We start from the raw sequence: 26536 nt of genomic DNA on the forward strand, positions 1-26536 counted from the left end.
CAGTAAAGGTTCTTTTGCAGTCTGGGGGGGGGGGGTCAAGAAGGCAGCACACATGATTCTGCATTTGGTTCTCTTTTTAATATAATCCAACTGAGTATGTGTTACAAGCAATATGTAATGTATTTGTAAAATCAGGGCTGCGTTCAACATACAAACGTAGCTGTGGAGATTCTGTAGCAGCAGCAGCAGCAGCATCGAGGGCTTGTTCCAAGGGTAGGCTAACTATCAGACACAGGGAAGTGCTCCTGTCTTCCTGTTGCACACAGTACATGCTGTTTCCTCCCACTATGCGTCAGTGGCAGCAAACCAGACTTCGTTGCACTTCCTAGTGGCACCTCCCTCAATCCAAAACCACCCTCCAGGAAGAAAAAAACTTACTGCAATAGAGATATGTACACTATAGATTGTATGGTGTTCTGCTAGAAAGCTTCTACGGCATCACTGAGGACGAGGAACTGTTTCTCTCCCCCTCCCTACGCAGCTTTTGGAATGGTTTTTAAAGGGGTTTTGGTTTGTGCTCTTTGCATAAACTCCCAACATTTTTCTGATGGAAATAGGGATGTCCTAAGGAAAAGCAACAAAGGTCTGTATAGTTAAAGCTCTGGTTTTCCCAGTAGTGATGTATGGAAGTGAGAGCTGGACCATCAAGAAGGCTGATCGCGGAAGAATTGATGCTTTTGAATTCTGGTGCTGGAGGAGACTCTTGAGAGTCCCATGGACTGCAAGAAGATCAAACCTCTCCATTCTGAAGGAAATCAGCCCTGAGTGCTCACTGGAAGGACAGATTGTGAAGCTGAGGCTCCAGTACTTTGGCCACCTCATGAGAAGAGAAGACTCCCTGGAGAAGACCCTGATGGTGGGAAAGATGGAGGGCCCAAGGAGAAGGGGATGACAGAGGACGAGATGGTGGGACAGTGTTCTCGAAGCTACTAACTTGACCAAACTGCGGCAGGCAGTGGAAGACAGGAGTGCCTGGCATGCTCTGGTCCAGGGGGTCACAAAATGTTGGACACGACTAAATGACTAAACAACTAAACAACAACAACCAAGGAAAAGCAGGACATTCCAGGATCAAATCAGAAACTGGGACGGCTTCTGTAAATCTGGGACTGTCCCTGGAAAATAGGGACACTTGCAGGGTCTGTCTTTGCTTTTCCCCCCATTTGTGTTCTACATGCACTAGAAAGACACTGTCATGATTTCTGGACCTTGCTTGTGACACAATTGCCAGAAATGTTGCCCCCTGCTATCTCTGAAGTATAGTCACACCTGCCTTCTCCAACACTGAGGGGACCTTTATAATAATTTTCTTAAAGGTATGAACAGGCTTCCTCCCCCCACTGAAGGGCTGTTCTTCCTCTCCCCTGGAAAACCCGCTCAGAGCAAACTTCAGTCTGGAGGAAACCAAATTGACGTTTGCTCCAGTTCAGCAGTAAAGATCAGGTTTCCCCTGGAGAAAGTGGCAGGGCAAGCACAAGTTGAGATGAGCACTGTGTTTCTTCAGCTGGTTCAAACCATAAGCAGCTACAAATATGAAGTTCTTATCCCTATTGGCACCATCTGTTTACACAGAACATATTAGGTTATTGACAGTTATATGTGCATTGGGATAATAAGAATATACACACCTGTATATCAATGTATGGGTATGTAACAGTATTTTTTCACTCACTTTTTTCTCTCTTTCTTCCCACCCCCCTCACTCTCTTTTTTTATAAATGAAATTCTTCTAATAAAATGTGCGTTGTTGTGTTTTTTTTTTTTTTTTTTAAAAAGATCTGTGGTATAGGGCACTTTTCAAAGGAATTTAAGCAGCTACAAAAAAAGGACATAAGATATAAAAGAAGAAATTAAGCAGACAGGAAATCATTTAAGAACAAATCCAGCCTGAAAGCTTTTAGTTGCTCTATTTGCTTCTCAAGAAAGCAGGTTGTGTAAAGAAACTGGCAGTGCACAGACCTTCACTCCAACCTCCCCTCTCTTCCATTTCCAGTATTTCTCTAACTAGGGTTTTCTGCTGTTGTTGGACTACAACTCCCATCATTCCTGACCACTGTCTCTGCTAGCTAGGGATGATGGGAGTTGTAGTCCAAGAACAGCTTGGGTCCCACTTTGGAGAAATGCCAAGAGCCCAAAACATCAAGGAAGCCTGGTGCTTTTACAGACACGAATGCATCCTCCTGGTCTCATTCTGGCTCATGACGTTTGCGATCCAATCCACGTAATTTGACACCTTAGTGTAGAGGCCGTAGGTGCCGCACTTTGGCCCCCAAGAAACCAGGCCAGCGACATAGTAGTGCAATTCGTCGTGGAGATATTTGACGGCAAATGCCCCTCCGCTGTCTCCATCGCAGCTGTCCTTCCCGTTGCCCCCTCCACAAATCATATTGTCTGTGAACACATAGGTCAAAGAATCTGCTGGGGGATCTGGCCTCACGCTTCGGCACCTGTCCATGTTAACCACAGGGATCCGGGCGTACCTAAGGTGTATCGCTGCACGCGTCTTAGGCGTCCTGCCCCAGCCAGATATGTAGCCCAGGATCCCCATCGGCAAGTCGTAGTCGGACGATGCACCAGGCAAGCAAATGGGCGAGATGGTAGGACCCATCGTCAAGGGTTTCACCAACTTCACTAGAGCAATGTCATTGTCAAAGTTTGTCCGGGGCTGGTTGTTTGCCATTTCCAACCAGTCGGGATGGACGAACGTGGCTTCCACATCCAGTGGCCTAGCGCCTTCCATGGCATTTGCCCCAATGCGAAGCATCCCTGCGTGGATGACCGGGCACCGGGTCTCATCCAGCACGTGAGCTGCAGTCAGAACCCAGCGGTCCGAAATCAGAGCCCCGCCAGCATGTGGGTATTCAAAATAGATTTGCCAAGGGAAGTTTCCTTTTTCGGCTTGTTGGCCTCCAAAAATCCTCCCCGTCCCTTTAAAGGGCTCAGAGGGAACTCCGCAAACTAGAGAAAGGATAGAACAACAACAGCAGAAATAAGAGCTTGTGAGCAGCAGGAAGACCGGATTTGCACAAGTGAAATAATCAAAACCATTTATGTTCACTGACGTGAGGGAAAGCAAGCAATAACTTTAGGATAGGGGGTTCAAGTTGAATCCGGTTTTGGGGCCTGTGGACATGCATGTGTGTGGACCTCTCCCAAAGTTTTTGCTTGCTGCAGCTTGTTAACTTTGCCCAGAAACATTAACTGGGTAGTACAGTGGTACCTTGGAAGTCAAACGGAATCCATTCCGGAAGCCTGTTCGACTTCCAAAACGTTCAGAAACCAAATCGCGGCTTCTGATTGGCTGCAGGAAGCTCCCGCATCCAATTGGAAGCCGCAGAACCCGTGTCGGACATTCGGGTTCCAAAGAACAATTGCAAAGCTGAACACTCACTTCCGAGTTTGCGGCATTTCGGAGCCAAAACTTTTGACTTGCAAGGCATTTGGGATCCAAGGTACGACTGCACTGAGAATGAAGCCTGCTATACGCATCTCTATGGGCTATACACATATCTATGGGCATGGCCATGGGGAGCAGCTCCCCCCCCCAATCAAGTAATTAAATAAAAATACAGTGGTGCCTCGCAAGACGAAAAGAATCCGTTCCGCGAGTCTCTTCGTCTAGCGGTTTTTTCGTCTTGCGAAGCAACCCTATTAGCGGATTAGCGGATTAGCGCTATTAGCAGCTTAGCGGCTATTAGCGGCAAAGCGGCAAAGCGGCTAAGCGGCTATTAGCGGCTTAGCGGCTTAGAAAAAGGGGGGGGGAGCGAAAAAAATCGCAAGACTCGCAAGACGTTTTCGTCTTGCGAAGCAAGCCCATAGGGAAATTCGTCTTGCGAAGCGCCTCGAAAAACGGAAAACCCTTTCATCTAGTGGGTTTTTCGTCTTGCGAGGCATTCGTCTTGTGGGGCACCACTGTACTTAACTCGAAGTAGAAATAACCAGAATATTTGAAATTGAGATATTCAATTTAACTGAGGTCACTTGAATGATGTTGTGGTGCATTCTCCCCCCTCCCCCCTCAAACTTTTCTATTGATTTTCCAAATAAAATTAAACAAACAAATAAACAAACAAACATAAATCTCAACCATATTTAAACCTAATTTGTTGTGGTGCATTCTAGCGACGCAACTGGCAACCCGACTGAGTGATAGGCATGGCTTCTGCAAACTGACCATTCGTGTGGCAGGTAGCTTGGTTCTGGAACAGGACAGGTGGGTACCCTGTCCGTCCCTCCAAAATAAATCCTGACTATGCATATATCCCCATTCTGAGATTTGCTTGCTTGCTTTATTTATTTAAAAGACTTACTGCTTTTCAGGGAAATTGCTTCACAAAGAATTATACGATCAGCGATGTGTATGAAGAACAATAAATAAATAGCCCATTAAAAATAGCCCAATAGGTATCAGTTGCGGGTACGCAGGGGAGGGTGTTTTGTTCTTCAGAACCTGCAGGAGCCCACCAGAACCAAGCCCCATCACTGCTGAATGTACACAGCAGACAGACAAGGGCTGGGTGCAAACTATTAGAAACTAGCTGCAGCTTCGGCTCCTGTGCCTCTTCTTCTACAGTGGGTGTTATGTACTGAGTTGAATAGGATCCAAATTGCAGCAGTCTGATTGGTCCTAGAAAACAGGATTCAGAATGCAGCAGTCTGATTGGTCCTAGAACAGTAGGATCCAGAATGCAGCAGTCTGATTGGTCCACAGGAGCCACCCAATCCAATTCCAGGTGGAAGTGAATCCGCAACCTGTTTGGCCTACAGGAGAATCCCGGAACTGGCCAGTCACGTGGGGCCCATTGTGTAAATAATGTATATAAAGCAGACATTTCGGGGGAACTTCCATTGCTCACTACTATGAGCTGAATAAAAAGCATGAAATCCACACACGACTCTGAATATATTTCAGTGGGTCTATGCTCTCTTTCCGTTTCCTAACCCCCCAAGATGGCTGTGTTCAACAACGTGATTAGCAAAAAGGGACTCTTGAAACATGGAACATTGTTGCTTCCTGCAGGACTGGTGTTTTGCAGAAACATCTAAGAGGAGAGCAGGTTTTAAAGCTCTGGTTTTCAACCATCTTGAATCATTGAGGCAATTCAAGAACATGTCCCAGCAGAGGAAGCAAGAATTTTAAAATATTGGCAGGCTCTTCTGTAAACTAGACAATGCGATGGACTCTTGTCACAGCACTTTGACCACAATATCCACATTTAGAAATAGAGGGCTATATACCGTACCTGGGACACAAACCGGAATCTCCGTTTTCTCATCTTCATCCACCCATTTCCCACTGGCTGAACACCTATAAAGTCCTTTCGGAATAAAAGAATAAATAGCACTATTCAGTTGTTCGTTTTTAATCTGTGTTTCATACCCAAATGCCAGCGAGATCAGAAAACAGATTGCAGGCCATTGGTGGCCCTTTGGCCAATTTCTAGCAAGCCATGTAGTGTCTGCTTGTCCGTGGGATTCCTGTAAATAATGCTGGCTCCAGATCTGATCCAGCAAAGCACTTCTAATGTGCTTAACCAAGAATGGATACACTGGATCGCTTAACACAGATTAGCTATGCTTTAACTCCGTGTTTCCCAAACTTGGGTCTCCAGCTGTTTTTTTCAGACTACAATTCCCATCATCCCTGACCACTGGTCTTGATAGCTAGGGCTGATGGGAGTTGTAGTCCAAAACCAGCTGGAATGAAATGAGCGGCAATGCCTTGAGGAGTGCCTGAGCTCTCATCGAGTTTGGAGGAGGCATAAGTGGAGAGAAGGAGCGATGGTGGGTGGGAGCAGGGCGTGACACATTCTTAATTTGACACAGGTGGTGAAACGAGATTGACTGCCCCTGGGCACACAGTGTGTGTGGGGGGGGGAGGGAAGTAGTCCAGTTGCACGAGTGGACCTTGTTCCACACACCCCTGCGCCTCTTAGTAGGGACGCGGGTGGCGCTGTGTTCCAAACCACTGAGCCTCTTGGGCTTGCCAATCAGAAGGTCGGTGGTTTGAATCCCCGTGATGAAGTGAGCGCCTGTTGCTCTGTCCCAGCTCCTGCCAACCTAGCAGTTCGAAAGCACGCCAGTGCAAGTAGATAAATAGGTACTGCTGTGGCAGGAAGGTAAACAGTGTTTCCGTGCGCTCTGGTTTCTATCACAGTGTTCCATTGCACCAGAAGCTGGCCACATGACCCAGAAAGCTGTCTGCGGACAAACACTGGCTCCCTCGGCCTGAAAGCGAGATGAGCGCTGCAATCCCATTGTTGCCTTTGACTGGACCCCATCCAGGGGTCCTTTACCTTTTTACTTTTTATGCCTCTTAGCACTATGCTACAACCCACCCATTGCATCACCTCTGCACAAGCTTTGTGCATGCAAGCAATGAGAATGAATGCTCAAAAAAGAGGTTGCCTGGAGGAGCCAAGGAACGGCCACCTTGGCTACAGCACACTTTGAGTCACATCAGCTGAAGGAGGTGGAAGCAGAAACATTCTGCAGGAAGAGCTTCACATCCCCGTCTCCCTGTTCATCTCAACTTTGTTCTTTGTTTGTCTCTCTCTCACACACATGCACACGCCGTACATTTTAACTGTGCCTTGGAAGGAATCGTTTCAGTGTTTACGACTTATTAAATTCTACACGGACTCTGCCTATAAGAAGAAAGCAGCCACTTTTGACGGAGTTGCTTTAGTGGAAGCAAAGCGAGTGAAAACACACTAACAAGTTTCACAACGATACTGGGATGAAGGGTAAGTGAAAGACTCTTGGAATGAGTTTGTCGTAACATTGCCACCTCTAATTCTGTCATCATAAACTGAGTACAATGACACTCTTTTTAAGCTCTGAATCAGATGCTTGGTTCTGAAAAGGATGGGACACGTCATTACCTTTGCCCTGCATTGTATAAAACTTCTCGTTGCATGAATAGCTGATCGTGTCTTGGTACTCCGTGTTGTCCTCGGTTCCTGACAGGTAAGTGACTTTCCCATTTGCAAGGTGCTCAGGCTCACCACAATTTACGGCTGCCGGGGGGGGGGGGGGAGATGGGGTGTTAGACAAGAATATTCACTCTGCTGCCACCTGCCATCTCATCTTGGTCAACCCATATTCTGTCAGGCCTGAACATACTTTCCATTTCTTCTTTTCGTATGGTGCCAACCTTTTTGGACTAGGGGGCACACTTCAAATTTTGAGAAATTGGTGAGGGTGCTGTTCGCAAGATGGCTGCCACGGAGGGGGTGTGGCATAACGCAAAATCAGAGAGGCAACGACCGGTGACAACCTTAGGCTTACCATGGGAAGTTGGTTATGTCCTGCTGCTCCTGATTATGGTCCCACAGTACCAGGAAAAATATTGTTACAGAAGTTGGGCACACCCCCCCCCCCGTCTGCCAGGAGGCTTGTGCTCCTATGGATAATTAACTCCACACAGTGGAGACTGTCATAGCTTTAAAGAAATACAGTGGTACCTCAGGTTACATGCGCTTCAGGTTACAGACTCCGCTAACCCAGAAATATTACCTCGGGTTAAGAACTTTGCTTCAGGATGAGAGCAGAAATTGTGCTCCGGCGGCGCGGCGGCAGCAGGAGGCCCCATTAGCTAAAGTGATGCTTCAGGTTAAGAACAGTTTCAGGTTAAGAACGGACCTCCGGAACGAATTAAGTACTTAACCCAAGGTACCACTGTATGGTTTATTCACCTATTTACACCTTCAGTCTGCATGGAGTCCAGATTGTACAGCATGGTCATTTCAAGAGGGGCTTGTCTCCCACAGCAGTGGGACGTCCAAGGCACCTCTCTCAGGCCAGCCTTCAGCCAGCCTGCCCAAGATGGATCCCAGTCCTTCTTCCTCCTTCTCCTTCCCAGCAACCCCTGCTCAACTCTCTTTTTTCTGTCACCCCACACCTAGTTACCCTGGCAGCCTTCCCAACCCCCCCTCTCTGTTCACACCTCAGGACAAGTGGGGAGGACAGTTCTCTTGCATTGCCAATGACCCTCTATTGTTTCTTAATGGTCCTAGCTTGGCCAGGTCATTTTGCACAGGCTAGCTCAGGAATTCCTCTGCAGCTGGTATTTCTCCCTTCACATTACAAATAATCAAAATCCTACCATTTATTAATTTCTAGGGTTTAGCCCCTGCCCCCCAAAATCTAGAACAATATACAAGCTATAGAAATCACTTATCTATACATTTGGTCCCACAGCTTTCTTTCTAGGGTGACTAAATACTCCCCCCGCAAATGAGAGCTCAAAGTTTGGGGCACCTGACCAGGGGAACCACTGAAAGCCTTTATGGGTGCCAGTCTTTAACTTCCAAGTTATCCCTTCCTATTTCCATCTCCTTCCAGGACCATTGCCTAGAACTGGAATGGCATAAATGCCCTCTCCATTGAAAAGTCTCTCATTTATCTTGGGTAATCCAGACAATGGTGTTTAAGCTTAACTGTATTGAGGACCAGTGCTTTTTTCCTTTAAAAATGTTTAGGGGTACTTTCATTTTGACTCAAGAAAACCACCATTTTATAGTTCAAATCGAGGGAAATAAATACAGTAAATGGACAAAAGTACAAAGCTTCACAAAATGTTTAGGGGTATGTGTACCCCTGCATTCCCCCCCACCCGAAAAAAGCACTGCTGAGGACCACTATTTTGGTTGCCTTATTACTTTGTGGATCACTGTATTTTCTTACCTTACACAGCCACCGCAAAGGGGAACAATCATTCTGTGTGGCTGCCGTCCAGCTCAGCTATGAAGAGTGTTATGAAGAGAGCTGAAAGTTTCTTTGTGATTACTCACACTGCTGAAGAAGCAAGCTGCTTTCCAGTTTAAATTTAGAAGTGGCTTGCCTCTTCAGCATCTTGTCAAAACTTCAGAAAGCCTCCTGCTTCTCAAGTATTCTTCTCTTTTATGATCCCTGTGGTCTCAAGACCAGTTGAAAGTATGTTATGGACCACCAATATAGGAAGCCAAGCACTTACGGACACATTCGAGATCAGAGTTGCTCCACTCGCCATTGCTTTGACAGACAGAGTAGAAGGATGTGAGGCTGCCTTTTGACTGAAGGGAACAGAATTGAGAGACACTGGAGTTAATTCATTGGTTGAGAAATGTATCAGAATGACATACACACTGCTCTCTCTCCCTTGTTACATGAGCGGAGTCTTGGGCCCTTGTGTAAAGTGAGAAGATATATGGAGAGGATGCAAAAAAGCTGTTTAAGGAGGTGGAACATTTGCACTAAGCAAGACTGCTGGCATTTCATCTCCAAGCTTACCACTTGCATTTAAAAGCATGGGGCTAAACAGAGTTTAAATCCCATCTTGAACAGTTTGATTGCAAGTGTAGGAACTAGCCATTAGGCTGGTCTCCCCCTTTTGTTATCCAGTTTATCAAAGAAACAGGCTACAGACTGAAAATGAAGTTTAAAGCATGTATTTTTCTCACAGTCAAGCATTTGTCCTTAGCAGCAACAGCAGTAAAAATAAAGGCACGTAAAATACTTGTGTTTACAGCAAAAATAGCTTCAGGCAAGTGCCTGATGCTGGAGCAAGCGGACAGGTGTCCATATACATGGCTGGTGGAAGAGAGAGAGACAAAACAGGAAATACTTCTTTGCTTCTTCCTTCCCAGGAAAGGATGGGAAACGACATCATACAGAGCCTTCTCTACCAATTACATTTCTATGGCCTGAGTCTGCCTATCAGCAGTGCAGCTCTATGGTCTTAACCCATCACTTGCTAACTAGCAAAACTTTGTGTTGTTAGATTTGACTACATATCTGCCACACTCAGGGCCTTAGAAAGGGACCTAAGTGTAGGTTTCAGGAGCACAGTGACTGATCCTGCAGCTGAAGCATCATATCTGGCCAGCTTAAGGGCCAGGGCGTACCTCTGTAGCTATTAGCTTTCTAGGAACTGAGGTTTCAAGATGGGGGGATATATCCTGAGGACTCTGCTGATCATCTGAAGATTTCTGTGGCAGAAGTATCTCCTTGGGGTTCAAAGGAGGAGATGCAGGTTCTGGTGACTTCAGCATCACATGCAACACACCTGGAGCAGATTCATCTCCTCCTCCTCCTCCTCCTCCTCCTCCTCCTCCTCCTCCTGATGTTGCCAGAGGGCTGTGTCTCTCAGGATTCCTGGTCTGTGGCCATGGCACCAATTGTCAAGTACTGAGGGGAGTGAAGGGTGGCTGGTGACATGTCAACTGCCCTGTAGATCAGACAATGGCTGATGGCTCTTTGCGCTGCTAATACTGCTGGCCACAGGAGGCTGATATAACAGCCCACAATCCACCTGGCCTGGGACGTCTGGTGATATGGGAGGACCAATCTGGTGCCACCAGCAAAAATAAAGACTCTTATTGTGGGAAGCTTGTCCCTGAAGGAGGCCACACAGCTCTCATTTGGTGAATCAAGCCCCTGGCTGGTCCCAGATTGTTCCTAAAGGTAAAGGTAAAGGGACCCCTGACCATTAGGTCCAGTCATGATCGACTCTGGGGTTGCGGCGCTCATCTCGCTCTATAGGCCGAGGGAGCCGGCATTTGTCCGCAGACAGCTTCTGGGTCATGTGGCCAGCATGACTAAGCTGCTTCTGGCGAACCAGAGCAGCGCATGGTAACGCCATTTACCTTCCCGCCAGAGTGGTACCTATTTATCTACTTGCACTTTGATGTGCTTTCGAACTGCTAGGTTGGCAGGAGCAGGGACCGAGAAACGGGAGATCACCCCGTCACGGGGATTTGAACCGCCGACCTTCTGATCGGCAAGTCCTAGGCTCTGTGGTTTAACCCACAGCACCACCCGCATCCCGAAGATTGTTCCTAGGTAGTTGTTTATTCAGCCAGCCAATCTGCCTGAAGCTTGCATTTCAGAAGACCTGGCTGCCCACTGGTCTGGGCCCGTGACATCAGTGCAGAAAGAATCCTCTCTCACTGCTATGTTGAGATGGAGAAGAGGCACAATGCATATCGGTGTAGCAGCAATGTACTGTTCATGTCAAGGGGATTCTCAGAGCCTAACTGACCTTGGTGGGCACGGACTTACCAGTACAATCTCATAGCCTTTGATACAGGTCACCTTTACTGAATCCTTAAAGACGTAACGTTCTCTCACGGGTTCCATACTGGAATGCGGAATGACAGTTTCTTTGCAGGGCATTGCTTTGCAAATGGAAAGGGGGGGAAAAGGAAACCAGTCAACAATCACTGAATCACCTGTCACATGCTCTCTCACACATGCACACGCCCCTTGTCATTTTCTGTCCCCAGCAGTCACAGCCAAGTCAACAGAAGCCATGCTTTTATTTAATACGACTTCCTCTGAGCTTCTTCGACTCTCAACCGCATCAACAAGAGGAAGAAGTAGAGGTTGGCGCCCACTGACAGGCACAGACACGTGATTCCGGTTTGGCCCCCTCCCTCCTCCCTGTTGAGTTCTACAAAGGCAACACCAAGACTCAGGAGGAGAAAGGCTATCTGCCTTTTCTGTGGGATCTGGCATAGGACCATGACATGATGGGCAGTGCCTCCCTTGCCCTAATGGACCAGGTTCCACTGATGAGGAAGAACGGATTGGTTCACCCTGTCTCCTGAGAGCTAGCAGCTGTAGCCTGCAGGGCCTTCAAGTGGAACCCTTGCTCCCCTTTCAATTTCTCCATTGCCCACCAGAGATCAGAAGATTTCTCAGATTTCTATGGGTTTTATAGAGGTGGATTTAGGGTGACTGGTTCATGGAGCCTCGGGGTTGCTGCAGGGGCCACTGCAACTATGGTGTAGAGTGAAAGGCAAGAGGAGGTGGAATTTTGGCGCTGCACAGGGTGCCACTGAAATTCAAGACCCCAAGATCCCCATTGGGTTTTCCTTCTTTCCCTGCTTCCAGTTCTGGTGGGGCTCATCCCTAGCCAGGAAGCCACTTGTCAACACACCAGCCAACCCCTTAGATGTTCATAGAATCACAGTTGGAAGAGACCACAAGGGCCATCGAGTCCAACCCCCTGCCAAGCAGGAAACACCATCAGAGCACTCCTGACATATGGTTGTCAAGCCTCTGCTTAAAGACCTCCAAAGAAGGAGACTCCACCACACTCCTTGGCAGCAAATTCCACTGTCAAACAGCTCTTACTGTCAGGAAGTTCTTCCTAATGTTTAGGTGGAATCTTCTTTCTTGTAGTTTGGAACCATTGCTCCGTGTCCGCTTCTCTGGAGCAGCAGAAAACAACCTTTCTCCCTCCTCTATGTGACATCCTTTTATATATTTGAACATGGCTATCATATCACCCCTTAACCTCCTCTTCTCCAGGCTAAACATGCCCAGCTCCCTTAGCCGTTCCTCATAAGGCATCGTTTCCAGGCCTTTGACCATTTTGGTTGCCCTCCTCTGGACACGTTCCAGTTTGTCAGTGTCCTTCTTGAACTGTGGTGCCCAGAACTGGACACAGTACTCCAGGTGAGGTCTGACCAGAGCAGAATACAGTGTTCTGCCAGCAGTGCACCAGATTTGCTAGTCTTAGCTATACCCAAATACCCATTCACAATTTGGGTGCATAGCAAACCTCAAGTGTTCTCTCCTGCAGCAATTCACCCCAAGAACAACTGCTCTCAGAAACAGCGGCCATTCTGCTTGAATGGCATTCCTTGTCTGCAATTGTTTTCTCCTGCACTAGACTTCCAACTCAAGGTGCACCTTTGCTACTTGCAAGCACATGCCCATTCTCCTAAGAACGACACATATCTCTCTCCCAGAGTGCTCACGAGTCTGCCCCACAGGTTTGCTCTCATGGGATATCTACTCACGATCCCCAAAGTAGCGGATTTTCCAGCCTCTGCCTTGCTCTGACTGGTCCGTTTGGAAGAAAATGTCAAGTGTATTGCTTCTAGTCTTGATTTCTGGAGGGCCAGGGAATGTGTTGCCACAGTAGGGGCCAAATTGCTGGTCGCCTGCTGAGAACTGCAAGAAGAACGAAACAGATTGGGGGGGGGGGGAATAGAGGAAGACAAAAGAGGCATATTTGGCAGGAAATGCATCTAAAAGAAATACACTCAAGATTTGGAGAGGAGAAGGTGTATGGGAAGCAGAAATTTGGTACTTGAGGGATTAAGGATAAAGAGGGGAGGGGGATGGAGGGAAGGAAGGGGAATAAAAGATCAGGCTAAGTTCAAATTGAAAACCAGGTGGAATAGCTCTGTCTTACAGGCCCTGCAGAAGGAAGTTAAATCCTGCAGGGCCCTGGTCTCATGGGACAGAGCATTCCACCAGGTTGGAGCCATCACTGAGAAGGCCCTGGCCCTGGTAGAGGATAATCTGACTTCCTTGGGGCCCGGGACCTCTAAACTATGATTATTCATGGACCTTAAGGTCCTCTGCAGGGCAGACCATAAGAGTGTGTGTACCTATGCAGTCCTCTCTTTCCCATGTCCTGGGGTTTTCCCCCTTTTAGTTTACTAAGCTGGTGCACAAACAACAGTGCGGTGCTGCAAAGGCAAGCAGGAGCAAAGGGCGGACACCGTGCCCCAAACCAGGCCTCCTGCTCCTGCCCAAGTGTGCCACAACCCCCAAAGACAAATGTCACTCCTGGGACTCCGGTCTGCCATTTGGCTTCTAGGGATACAAAGCTAAGATGTATTCAGAACAGGAGCAAAGACACCCCTCTCTTTATCTAAGCCACCACATACTCTCAAGGCATCAGGGCAGTTTCCTTCCGAGTCAGCCGGCTCGATGTCGAAGTCCTTCTTTCCAATGGTCAGGACCACGCGGTATCCTGGCTCCAGGGTGACACGGTAATCGCAGTGCGAGTTCTCAGGGTACAGGCTGGGGTAGTTGGGGCTGGTGATCTCCCCGGACAAGTCAGTGTACACATTCCCAGTGCAGTTCACTAGAGTTTAGGGATGAGAAACGGCCAGGAGATTTGTAACAAAGTGAAATTACTTTCTGTAGGAGCTAGTACTCTTCTAGGTATCTTGCTTAAAGCCACCCCCCCCCAAAAAAAATCTTTTGCCCCTTGTGTTAAGGCCCAAATATTAGATGGGCTAAAGTATCAACAAAGGGCAACACTTAATCAATTGCATTTTTACCACCCTCATGGCATGTGTGTCTGTGTGCTTGCACATGGATGCATGCCGTGTTTCCATCTCAGAAAACAAAATATCATGGGCTTCTCCGATAAGTGTCAGTAATAGTAAATACCGTATTTTTTGCTCTATGTTGTTGTTGTTTAGTCGTTTAGTCGTTTCCGACTCTTCGTGACCCCATAGACCAGAGCACGCCAGGCACTCCTGTCTTCCACTGCCTCCCACAGTTTGGTCAGACTCATGTTTGTAGCTTCGAGAACACTGTCCAACCATCTTGTCCTCTGTCGTCCCCTTCTCCTTGTGCCCTCCATCTTTCCCAACATCAGGGTCTTTTCCAGGGAGTCTTCTCTTCTCATGAGGTGGCCAAAGTATTGAAGCCTCAGCTTCACGATCTGTCCTTCCAGTGAGCACTCAGGGCTGATTTCCATAAGAATGGATACGTTTGATCTTCTTGCGGTCCATGGGACTCTCAAGAGTCTCCTCCAGCACCATAATTCAAAAGCATCAATTCTTCAGCGATCAGCCTTCTTGATGGTCCAGCTCTCACTTCCATACATCACTACTGGGAAAACCATGGCTTTAACTATATGGACCTTTGTTGGCAAGGTGATGTCTCTGCTTTTTAAGACGCTGTCTAGGTTTGCCATTGCCTTTCTCCCAAGGTGCAGGCGTCTTTTAATTTCGTGACTGCTGTCACCATCTGCAGTGATCATGATGCCCAAGAAAGTAAAATCTCTCACTGCCTCCATTTCTTCCCCTTCTATTTGCCAGGAGGTGATGGGACCAGTGGCCATGATCTTCGTTTTTTTGATGTTGAGCTTCAGACCATATTTTGCGCTCTCCTCTTTCACCCTCATTAAAAGGTTCTTTAATTCCTCCTCACTTTCTGCCACCAAGGTTGTGTCATCTGCATATCTGAGGTTGTTGATATTTCTTCCGGCAATCTTAATTCCGGCTTGGGATTCATCCAGCCCTGCCTTTCGCATGATGAATTCTGCATATAAGTTAAATAAGCAGGGAGACAATATGCAGCCTTGCCGTACTCCTTTCCCAATTTTGAACCAATCAGTTGTTCCATATCCAGTTCTAACTGTAGCTTCTTGTCCCACATAGAGATTTCTCAGGAGACAGATGAGGTGATCAGGCACTCCCATTTCTTTAAGAACTTGCCATAGTTTGCTGTGGTCGACAGTCAAAGGCTTTTGCATAGTCAATGAAGCAGAAGTAGATGTGTTTCTGGAACTCTCTAGCTTTCTCCATAATCCAGCGCATGTTTGCAATTTGGTCTCTGGTTCCTCTGCCCCTTCGAAATCCAGCTTGCACTTCTGGGAGTTCTCGGTCCACATACTGCTTAAGCCTGCCTTGTAGAATTTTAAGCATAACCTTGCTAGCGTGTGAAATGAGTGCAATTGTGCGGTAGTTGGAGCATTCTTTGGCACTGCCCTTCTTTGGGATTGGGATGTAGACTGATCTTCTCCAATCCTCTGGCCACTGCTGAGTTTTCCAAATTTGCTGGCATATTGAGTTTTGCTCTATAAGACTCACTTTTCCCCTCCTAAAAAGTAAGGGGAAATGTGTGTGCGCCTTATGGAGTGAATGCAGGCTCCGCAGCTATCCCAGAAGCCAGAACAGCAAGAGGGATTGCTGCTTTCACTGCGCAGCGATCCCTCTTGCTGTTCTGGCTTCTGAGATTCAGAATGTGTTTTTTCTTGTTTTCCTCCTCCAAAAACTAGGTGCGTCTTATGGTCTGGTGCATCTTATGGAGCGAAAAATATGGTACTTCCTGATATCAGTTCCCTTGGTGAACTCTCACTGTTTCCCTTAAGCTTTCAGACTCAAAACACCAGCCAAGCACCTTCCTTCTCTTTATATTTCAGGTTCATTTTGCAATAAGCAAAAGCAAATTAGGATGTTTGTTTAATATTATTTGTTGCATGATTTTTTTTGTACCCGTTTCTAACTTGTAAATAAAAGGTTTTCTGCAAAAATACATGTATTTTAAAAAACACAAAAGTAACTGATACTGCCAATGAAGCTTGAAACAGGATTTTTTTCATATTCCATATTTTCTGTTTTTGGGGGACAGGAGGCGGGCAGGTGTGGAGGATTCCCTGGTCCTGAATGGGGTAACTGTGCCCCTGAAGGACCAGGTGCGCAGCCTGGGAGTCATTTTGGACTCACAGCTGTCCATGGAGGTGCAGGTCAATTCTGTGTCCAGGGCAGCTGTTTACCAGCTCCATCTGGTACGTAGGCTGAGACCCTATCTGCCTGCGGACTGTCTCGCCAGAGTGGTGCATGCTCTGGTTATCTCCCGCTTGGACTACTGCAATGCACTCTACGTGGGGCTACCTTTGAAGGTGACCCGGAAACTACAACTAATCCAGAATGCGGCAGCTAGACTGGTGACTGGGAGCGGCCGCCGAGACCATATAACACCGGTCTTGAAAGACCTACATTGGCTCCCAGTATGTTTCCGAGCACAATTCAAAGTGTTGGTGCTGACCTTTAAAGCCCTAAACGGCCTCAGTCCAGTATACCTGAAGGCGCGTCTCCACCTCCATCATTCTGCCCGGACGCTGAGGTCCAGCGCCGAGGGCCTTCTGGCGGTTCCCTCATTGCGAGAAGCAAAGCTACAGGGAACCAGGCAGAGGGCCTTCTCAGTAGTGGCGCCCGCCCTGTGGAACGCCCTTCCAGCAGATGTCAAAGCAATAAATAACTACCTGACATTCAGAAGACATCTTAAGGCAGCCCTGTTCAGGGAAGTTTTTAACGTGTGATATTTTACTGTATTTTTGGTTTTTATGGAAGCCGCCCAGAGTGGCTGGGGAGGCCCAGCCAGATGGGCGGGGTATAAATAATAAAATATTATTATTATTATTATTATTATTATTATTATTATTATTAGATTTTCATAACTTTAACCAATTAATTTCAATTATTTTATACATTTCTCTTATGAATTGACTTCCCAACTTTCCTTCCATGTTGTTTTTAAACCCATCCCTTTTATACACTGCATAACATCATACATTTCACCTAATACATATTCCTCAATTATATCACATATTTCCTCCAATACATCTTTCTGTATTTTGTATATTATCATTATTTTTCTGTTGCTCAAATTTCAAATCCTGCCGGGGATTTCATCCGATTATGATATATTCCATATTTTCTTAAAGTGAAATTCTGCTCACAGGAAATCCAAAATCCTAGGGAAGCTGGATTCTGTAACCTGTATTAATAATGGTTTATCAAGAAAATGTGCATAATTTCTCTTATTCTGTGTGTTTATTCTGATATATATACATATAGCTATTTTGCATGATTTTTTTTTGTTTTATTTTGCTGCGCACAGAAGAGATAAGGACACGGAAGCCTTTTGGCTTCTGAGATTTTAGTACACTTTTAAGCATATATTAAACAGCCATAAAGACTGGAAACCTTCTCTTTAAAATAAAATAATTAAAGCAAATATTCTCAGGAGGCTGAAATGTGTGTCCAGTACTACACTGTATGCTTTTTCTGTGCACCTAGAGGATCATGGCAAACACACAGCTCTGATTTTAAACTTTTGTTGCTACTTGCCTGTGTTTTCCCTGTTCAAGTGATTTGAAAACTAACAACAACAACAACAACAACAATAATAATAATTTATTATTTATACCCCGCTCATCTGGCTGGGTTTCCCCAGCCACTCTGGGCGGCTTCCAACAAAACACTAAAATACAATAACCTGTTAAACATCAAAAGCTTCCCTAAACAGGGCTGCCTTCAGATGTCTTCTAAAAGTTTGGCAGTTATTTTTCTCTTTGACATCTGGTGGGAGGGCGTTCCACAGGGCGGGCGCCACCACCGAGAAGGCCCTCTGCCTGGTTCCCTGTAACTTGGCTTCTCGCAATCAGGGAACCGCCTTCAGGTATACTGGACTGAGGCCTTTTAGGGCTTTAAAGGTTAACACCAACACTTTGAATTGTGCTAGGAAACGTACTGGGAGCCAGTGAAGATCTTTCAGTGTTATGTGGTCTTGGCGGCCGCTCCCAGTCACCAGTCTAACTGCCGGATTCTGGATTAATTGTAGTTTCCGGGTCACCTTCAAAGGTAGCCCCACATAGAGCCCATTGCAGTAGTCCAAGCGGAAGATAACCAGAGCAGGCACCACTCTGGCGAGACAGTCTGTGGGCAGGTAAGGGTCTCAGCCTGCGTACCAGATGGAGCTGATAAACAGCTGCCCTGGACACAGAATTGACCTGCGCCTCCATGGACAGCTGTGAGTCCAGAATGACTCCCAGGCTGCACACCTGGTCCTTCAGGGGCACAGTTACCCCATTCAGGACCAGGGAGTCCTCCACACCCGCCCGTCTCCTGTCCCCCCAAAACAGTACTTCTGTCTTGTCAGGATTTAACCTCTAAATGATGTCATGCTGCCCAATATTACCTGTTATGATATGCTGGTGTTTCTGGCTGAGTGGGCTTTAGCATGAATGAGCAGTGTGCTGCCGCACATTGCACAATTGCTTCCAGTTTGCCCCTCCCATGGACCAAGCGGGAGAAACAAACCAAGAAGTCTTGGCTTCTTGCAGCCTTTGAACCAGGCACTGTGGTTTGAATGTGGTTTGTTGCTGCCTAAGAAGCCACTTTCGGGAATTTGCTAGCCATCATGCCTTGCAAGGGAGACTTGGATCAAGAGTACTGGGAAGCCAAAGATTTCTCCTGCTTGTGCCCGGCGAGGAGCGAAGTTGGGATGACTGAGCAACATGTACCAGCATGCTCTGATAAGAAAAAAATCTAGCTCGTTAGTACATGTAAGCAAACCCAACTTTTCTTTTCTTCTGTATTGAGTTTCTGTGATAGGTTGTCGCTTTTAAAATGTGACTTATTCTTTCGTGATTTTCAAAATCTTGATAAGAAATAAGAAACAAAAATATATATTCAAGTGAATTAGTGCCAAGAATTTGCACATGCCTATCTTGACTGTGTTTCCACTCGGCTTGGCAAAGTCACACCAGAAATTCCATGACTCCGTTTTCTATGCCCTCACTTAGTCTCCCACAGTTTAGCAACATATTTCTACGATTCAAGGGCTCAGATCTAAGTTCTGAATCCTGAATGACGTCTATGCAGGCTGCATCTCGCTGTCCCCTTGGCCTGCTGTATGACACATTATCTAAACATCCTTCAACCGCTTTTTGTAAAAAGCCAAACCCGTTTTTCAGATTCCTCATTCCAAGTCTCCTTCCATTACATCAAGGGGGGGGCGGGTCTTAGCTCCCAGTGTTTGGGATGATTTAATTATATTTTTTTATTATGCAATGCTAGTTTCTTTTCCTTTCCTTGTGAGCAACCACAGTTTCTTTCCATTTATCAGCCTCTGTGGAAGTTCACAGGCTGCAAACACTTTAAAGTGCAATGTTTCTCTCAAAGAAATTTGGGCACTGTACAGTCATACCTCGGGTTACAGACACTTAAGGGTGCGTATTTTTGGGTTGTGCACCGTGCCGAACCCGGAAGTACCAGAACGGGTTATGTCCGGGTTTCGGCACTTGCACATGTGTAAAAACACTAAATCGCGCTTTGTGCATGTGCAGAAGCACTGAATCATGACCCGTGCATGCGCAGACGCGGCGCTACGGGTTGCGAGCGTGACTCCCACACGGATCACGTTTGCAACCCGAGTGTCCACTGTATTTTACTCCTCATGGGGTTACAATTCCTAGCAACCCGTAACAAACTACAGTACCCAGAATTCTTTGAGGGTGCGTGTGCTTTGAATGTACTTTAAAGGTATAGTGTGTAAACAGCCACAGTTCCACAGGAGACTGCTGAAGTTCTTCCCATTTCAAGTACCGTATCAGCAGTGGGGATAAGGACTGTGATTGCTGGAGCAGTAGCAACCAGGCTCCTACCTCCACATGTCTTCAGATCCTCATGCAAGAAATATTCAGGTGGGCAAGAGCAATAGTAGCCACCAATATAGTTGTTGCAGTAATGGCTGCAGGCCTCTTCCACAAAATCTGTGCATTCATCCACATCTGCAAGAAGTGAACAGAGATGGAGGTAAGAATGTGTGTGGAATATCACAAAAGGCAGAAAGGAAAAGAGGCGGTGTAAACCCTGTGCTGGTTAAAGGAGAAGAGATCCTTCATTTAAGGTAGAGTCCCAATTACCATATTTTTCGCTCTATAACACGCTCCAGACCATAACACGCACGTAGTTTTTAGAGGAGGAAAACAAGAAAAAAAATATTCTAAACGAAACAGTGGATATATGATTTTTGTGGTTCATGCTGTGGCCACAGACATGTGATCTGACAGTGAGTTTGGAGTAGCCCAATGCAAAAATCCTGAGGATCCATGTGGATCCATGCTTTGTAACCACGTTTTTGCACCACTGCGACCCCAGGCAACAGTGGGTGCGTGATTTTTTTGGTGCAAGATGTAGCCATGGACATGCTATGTGATCTGATGGTGAATTTGGGGTGACCCAGTGCAAAAATCCTGAGGATCCATGTGGATCCGTGCTTTGTAACCACGTTTTAAGTGGGGAGGGAAGGAAAAGCACTTGAGGGACAAGGAGTACGCATGGGGTGTGTGGAGAAGGATGCTGCTAATAATGCTATTTAGCGAGCTGAGTGGGGCGGAGAGAGGGACAGAGAGCCTGCTTGCTTTAAAGGAGCCAACCAGACAGGAGCCGCTTACACTCGTGTTAGCGGCTCCTCTCCTCTCCCGCTTTGCTCCTTTAAAGAAGCAGGCTCTCTGTCCCTCTCTCCTCCCCACTCAGCGGCTCTTCTCCCGCTTTGCTGTTTCAAAGCGAGCCACGGAGGAGGGAAGGAAGGGGAACCATGGATCCTCTGCTCACGACTGCAGCAGATCCCCCCCGCCACCCGTTGGCATTCGCTCCATAACACGCACAGACATTTCCCCTTACTTTCTAGGAGGAAAAAAGTGAGTGTTATGGTGCAAAAAATACGGTATTCCTTCTTTCTTGCAACCCTCACACAGCCTCACTGGAACACCCAGATTCAGGTAGGCCCTGCCACTTCTGATAAATTTCCACTTGCCTTCTTCTCAGGGTTGGGAGCCTGACCCCCCAAGTGCTTAAAAGACAGTCGTCTCTTATGGGATCCAAAACAGATCTGTAAGCAGCCTTGAGTGCCGTAAGGGGGAAAGGTGGGGCAGAAATAAATAACTTTTATTTGGGCACTACAATTTAAGAAGGATGTTGACAAGCTGGAACATGAGCAGAGGAGGGCAACCAAGATGATCAAGGGTCTGGAAACCAAGCCTTATGAGGAACGGTTGAAGGAGCTGGGTATATTTAGCCTGGAAAAGAGGAGACTGAGAGGAGATAGAACAGCCATCTTCAAATATCTCAAGGGCTGCCACATGGAAGATGGAGCAAGTTTGTTTTCTCCTGCTCTGGGGGTTAGGACTTGAATCAATGACTTCAAGTTATCACCCAGGGTGACTATTGGGACGTTTGTGGTCTTTTATGCACACAACCATCAGGCCATTTCAGACCACATGTGACAGTTCCTCAGAAACACCTCCATTCTTGGTCAACTCCTAGTTCTGCATCCTAAGCAATCTATGTACTAAATATGCAGATATATACTAGATGATGGCTTAAGCTGTTATGATATCCTTGCTATAATTCCTAAACAATTTCCATAACCAGTGTTCTTAATACTCTGCCCTTCTTCTTAGCTGGGGGGTAGGGAGAGATATTTAATCTTGAAGTGGGCCCTTGAGCCTTGCTAAGAATCTGGCTTGTCCATTCAGTGGAATCTGAACGGGTTCCTCCTATAGCCATCCCAAAGCATTGCTGGGAGGAATACTATATCTACAAAGGGTTTCGTACACCAGGATGAGAGAAACCAGGGCTTACCCTCCGCAATGTAATAGGCAGCGAAGCCAGTGAATCGCTCTTCATTGGAAAAGTCAGACTGAAAGGTGACTGTCAACATGTTATATGGAACATGGAATTCTTCCAGGACAGGAGAGCCAGGAGTGCGGCTTTTCTTCCGCCCGCAGAACTGACCCTCAATGTGGTTACCGATCAGGACCTAAAAGTGACAGGCACACAAGACAAGTCTCTCTTAGCTTCTGCTTATAGAAATAGATTGTAAAGGTAAAGGTACCCCTGACTGTTAGGTCCAGTCGCAGACGACTCTGGGGTTGCGCGCTCATCTTGCTCTATAGGCCAAGGGAGCTGGCGTACAGCTTCCGGGTCATGTGGCCAGCATGACTAAGCCACTTCTGGCGAACCAGAGCAGCGCAGGGAAACGCCATTTACCTTTCTGCCGGAGTGGTACCTATTCATCTACTTGCACTGGTGTGCTTTCGAACTGCTAGGTTGGCAGGAGCTGGGACCGAACAACAGGAGCTCACTCCGTCACGGGGATTCAGACTGCTAACCTTCTGATCGGCAAGCCCAGGAGGCTCAGTGTTTTAGACACATCGGTTCAGCACCAGCACACACCCCGATGCTCTGTATCTATCTGCCCCAGCAGTGGAATGGGGCCCCTGTACCTTCACGGAGTCATATTGGCAGTTTTGAGACGGCTCTATGTCCAGGTGGGTGAAGTAAAGATGGATGCCGTAACCAGGAGGCACGCTGATTTCCCAGGATTCCAGAGCATTGTTGGGATATGCCTGAGGATAGTTTGGAGACAGGATTTCCCCGTACATGGAAGCTGCCTCAGTGCAAGCCAAGAGGAAGCAGGAAACAAAGCCCCTAAACAGGAGAAAGGAATATTGATAGGTAAAGGTAAAGGGACCCCTGACCATTAGGTCCAGTCGTGACCGATTCTGGGGTTGCGGCGCTCATCTCGCTTTATTGGCCGAGGGAGCCGGCGTAAAGCTTCCAGGTCCTGTGGCCAGCATGACTAAGCCGCTTCTGGCGAACCAGAGCAGTGCACGGAAATGCCATTTACCTTCCCGCCAGAGCGGTACCTATTTATCTACCTGCACTTTGGCATGCTTTCGAACTGCTAGGTTGGCAGGAGCTGGGACCGAGCAACGGGAGCTCACCCCGTCACGGGGATCCGAACCGCCGACCTTCTGATCAGCAAGTCCTAGGCACAGTGCCACCCGCGTCCCTCTAAATAGGAGAAAGGAATATTGATAGTGGCTACCAGTTCTACTCTCTGCCCCATCTACCTATGACCCAAGGGATGGAAGAGTTAAGTCAACTTGATTCAGCACCCCTAAGCAGCACAGGGTTGCCCCTACTATCTAGGGAGTAGGTGGTAAAGTTGCATTGCTGAAAACACAACAGAGGGAATTTGGTTCCTAGATTTGAGGTCAGCACCGGGGGCCATTGAAGAAGATGCTTTTCTCTGATGGGTGGTATTTAGCCCTGTAATGATCCTGTAGCAAATGAGGAGTGCGGACAAGAAGCATCTTCGGCAACCATTACAGTGGTACCTCGGGTTACATACGCTTCAGGTTACAGACTCCGCTAACCCAGAAATAGTACCTCGGGTTAAGAACTTTGCTACAGGATGAGAACAGAAATTGCGCTCTGGCGGTGCGGTGGCAGCGGGAGGCACCATTAGCTAAAGTGGTGCTTCAGGTTAAGAACAGTTTCAGGTTAAGAACGGACCTCCGGAACGAATTAAGTACTTAACCCGAGGTACCACTGTACAGTGGAACCTTGGTTTTTGAGCGTCTCAGAAGCCAAACGTTTCAGAAGCCAAACGCTGAAAACCTGCTTATGTTTTCAAACACACCTTGGAAGTCGAATGGCTTCCGCTGCATGTTTTTATTTTTTCCCCAATGGATTTTGCCGGCCGCCCATTGCTCCTCGGTTTTCAAATGTTTCGGAAGTCGAAGGGTCTTCTGGAATGGATTATGTTCCAAAACTGAGGTTCCACTGTAGAACAAAGCCACAAACTCTTGTGGGGAGAGGGGTGTGCGCCTTGCCTGCCTCCCCCAACCCCTTCTTCAGCAAAAGTAGTTGCTGTCCAGAGTCTCACCTTATTAGTTCATATATTCAATAACTTACCAAGTCTGCAAGAGCTCCATCTTGGCCTTCTTCCTCAAATCCACTGTGGTTGGACTTCAGATTTAGACAAACAAAGCACGCTGGCTTGTTTGTCTTCTTCCCCTGAAGCAGGCCTGGTTGGTGGGCAGAGCAATGGAGTTAAAACCCAGCTCACGGAAGCCATAGGCATGCAGCCCCTACTAACCTTTAGCAAGGGAAACTGATTCCTAGAGTAGAGCAGGGTGCAACATGATGCACACTTGCCCACAAAGTGGCAACAGGGTCATTAGCGCCATGTAAAGGCAACAGGTCAGGAACTGAGCCAAAGAGAGAGATTCATCACAGACATTACCTGCAACTTATGCAAGACAGCTATCTCCACCCCACCCCTCAAAACAGCAATAGAAGCTTAGAAGAAGCATAATTTCCGTTCCCAGAAAGGCTGACTCCCATCAGGAAACATTTAACTCAAATGCTAATACTCAGATTCTGGTTTTTTATATATAAAAAACAAGTTTTAAAAAGGAATTTTACCTTGCACTCCTCGCCTCTGCAGCTGTTTCTCTCTTTGTCTGGCTCTTCTATCTCCCTCTTCATAATCCTCACCGACCCTTATCCACATTTCTGAGCTGTTAATGTCACTTAATTGCAGACCTCCATTGCCCTCTGCTGTTTGAAAGATGCCATCCTCCAGCTTTACTAAGAAATCCTATCCGAGAGAGAAAGTTCTAATAGTCTGGTTGCACAATCCTTTTTTTTTTTTTTTTTTGGCCAGGCCCAAGTCTGCGAGATGGGGAAGGCTGGATCCTTTCAAACTAGGCATTTTTCGGGGAAGTCAGGTGACTTCTGCAAAGAGAACAGGGGACGGGGAATTCCAGATTGGGGGAAAAAGTTCAAACATTATGCAATCTTCCCTCGCCTTTTTATTTGTCGTCATCCGTTGACCTCCAATCACTTTCCAGAAAGGGCAGCAAACAAACACACAAAACACACATGAAGAATTAGAAGCACCCAAAAGACGAAAACAGGTTTCTTATCATGTATGTTTTTTGTCACACTTATTTAGTGTCTGTATGGTCACATATGTAGGTCTGGCTAGAAACATATATCCTGATTATCCAAGAGAAGAAACAATTTTGAGGTGTTGTTTTTTTCGCACCGTTAGAACAGTGATATTTTTCTAGGAAAAGAGGTGCCAGAACTCACTGTGAATGCATCCCCATTCTCTTATAATCGCAATGGGGCCCTGAGAGGTGCCGGAACTGAGTTCCAGCTGAAAAAAAGCCTTGCATGAGACCAAAAAGTCAAGCAATGAAAGAGACAACAGAGTCTCATGCTACTATGAAGACCCTCCAAGTGCCCCTAATTTCCAGGGGCAGTTCTGGATTTACAGAAGCCGTTCTGGTTTCTGATTTGATCCTGGAATGTCCCACTTTCCCTTAAAGGTAAAGGGACCCCTGACCATTAGGTCCAGTCGTGGCCGACTCTGGGGTTGCAGCACTCATCTCCCTTTATTGGCCGAGGGAGCCGGCGTACGGCTTCCGGGTCATGTGGCCAGCATGACTAAGCTGCTTCTGGTGAACCAGAGCAGCGCATGGAAATGCCAGTTACCTTCCCGCCGGAGCGGTACCTATTAATCTACTTGCACTTTGATGTGCTTTCGAACTGCTAGGTGGGCAGGAGCAGGGACCGAACAATGGGAACTCACCCAGTCATGGGGATTCGAACCACCGACCTTCTGACCGGCAAGTCCTAGGCTCTGTGGTTTAACCCACAGCGCCACCCGCATCCCCTCACTTTTCCTTAGGACCTCCCTATTTTCATCAGAAAAACGTTGGAGGGTATGGTAGGATGCCCCCATTTTCTTTTTTCTACATCAGATAGGGGCTTCCATCCCCAAGTCCTTTTGTGCAGCCGAAGCACCAGGCTTTTTTATGATGACCTGGAAATGGAACTGCAGTTGTGGTTCTACGTTACGCTGCATTTAACTTTTTCACAATGCTACAGCCATGCAGCTAAGCCAAAAAATGGGTGCATATTACTAAGTTGGAACTGGTAGTGTGTTAGGTTTTCAGCATGTTGACTCAGAAGTAAATTATGTCCCTTTCAGAGGTAGTTCTTCCCAAGAAAGCGTGTTTAGAATGGCGGCTTTCAGTCAGCAAAGGTCTCCCCTTTGATGCGGTTTAACATAGCTCTGCTTCTTCTGCGACATTGTAGAAACTATTACTTAATTGCTATTTTTTTAAATTGCTGGAAATTTCCTACATTACAACCCCCATCATGGGCCCACTTGCACCTGCCACCACCCACCCGCCAGCTTGCTCACTCACTCATTGTCACTGGTGGAGGAACGGTGGGCGGGGGGAGCGTACCACCCTGGCACCATCAGGGATGGGGGTACCATCGTGGCCGGGTTCTCTGGACATGTGCCACGCACCTCCACCCCCATCATTCAGCCTGGACACTGAGGTCCAGCTCCGAGG

At 47.1% G+C, this 26536-nt stretch overlaps 1 protein-coding gene across 2 annotated transcripts; it reads right to left on the reverse strand.

Annotated features, from left to right (window-relative positions):
- Positions 1–56: 56 nt before the first annotated feature.
- Positions 57–24828, reverse strand: C1S (complement C1s). Of its 2 annotated transcripts, XR_013834518.1 has the most exons (13): positions 24588–24828; positions 24075–24187; positions 22598–22802; positions 21954–22131; positions 19973–20098; positions 13671–13870; positions 12792–12945; positions 11044–11159; positions 8978–9056; positions 6885–7019; positions 5244–5318; positions 1209–2958; positions 57–1170 (listed from the first exon to the last, which is right to left on the reverse strand). XR_013834518.1 is itself a non-coding variant. In XM_079960263.1 (12 exons), exons 2-12 carry the CDS (start codon positions 24092–24094, stop codon positions 2159–2161), a joined length of 2088 nt encoding a protein of 695 aa, XP_079816389.1. In that variant the 5' UTR covers positions 24095–24187; positions 24588–24828; the 3' UTR covers positions 57–2158. The 2 variants fall into 2 exon arrangements, 1 of the variants encoding a protein (XP_079816389.1); XM_079960263.1 differs by having other exon boundaries at positions 57–2958.
- Between the last annotated feature and the right edge of the window lie 1708 nt (positions 24829–26536).

This window comes from Podarcis cretensis, assembly GCF_951804945.1.
Source record: "Podarcis cretensis genome assembly, chromosome: 17".
In the NCBI taxonomy this organism is placed as follows: domain Eukaryota; kingdom Metazoa; phylum Chordata; class Lepidosauria; order Squamata; family Lacertidae; genus Podarcis; species Podarcis cretensis.

Excerpts from the sequence above, each read along its gene's own strand:
- C1S (XM_079960263.1), bottom strand. The coding sequence starts at position 24,094 with ATGGAGCTCTTGCAGACTTG. Across the intron at positions 13,871-19,972 it reads GGATCTGAAGACATGTGGAG|TGAACTGCACTGGGAATGTG; the intron begins GTAGGAGCCTGG and ends CCTAAACTCTAG. Across the intron at positions 12,946-13,670 it reads ACTGCCCTGATGCCTTGAGA|TTCTCAGCAGGCGACCAGCA; the intron begins GTATGTGGTGGC and ends TTCTTCTTGCAG.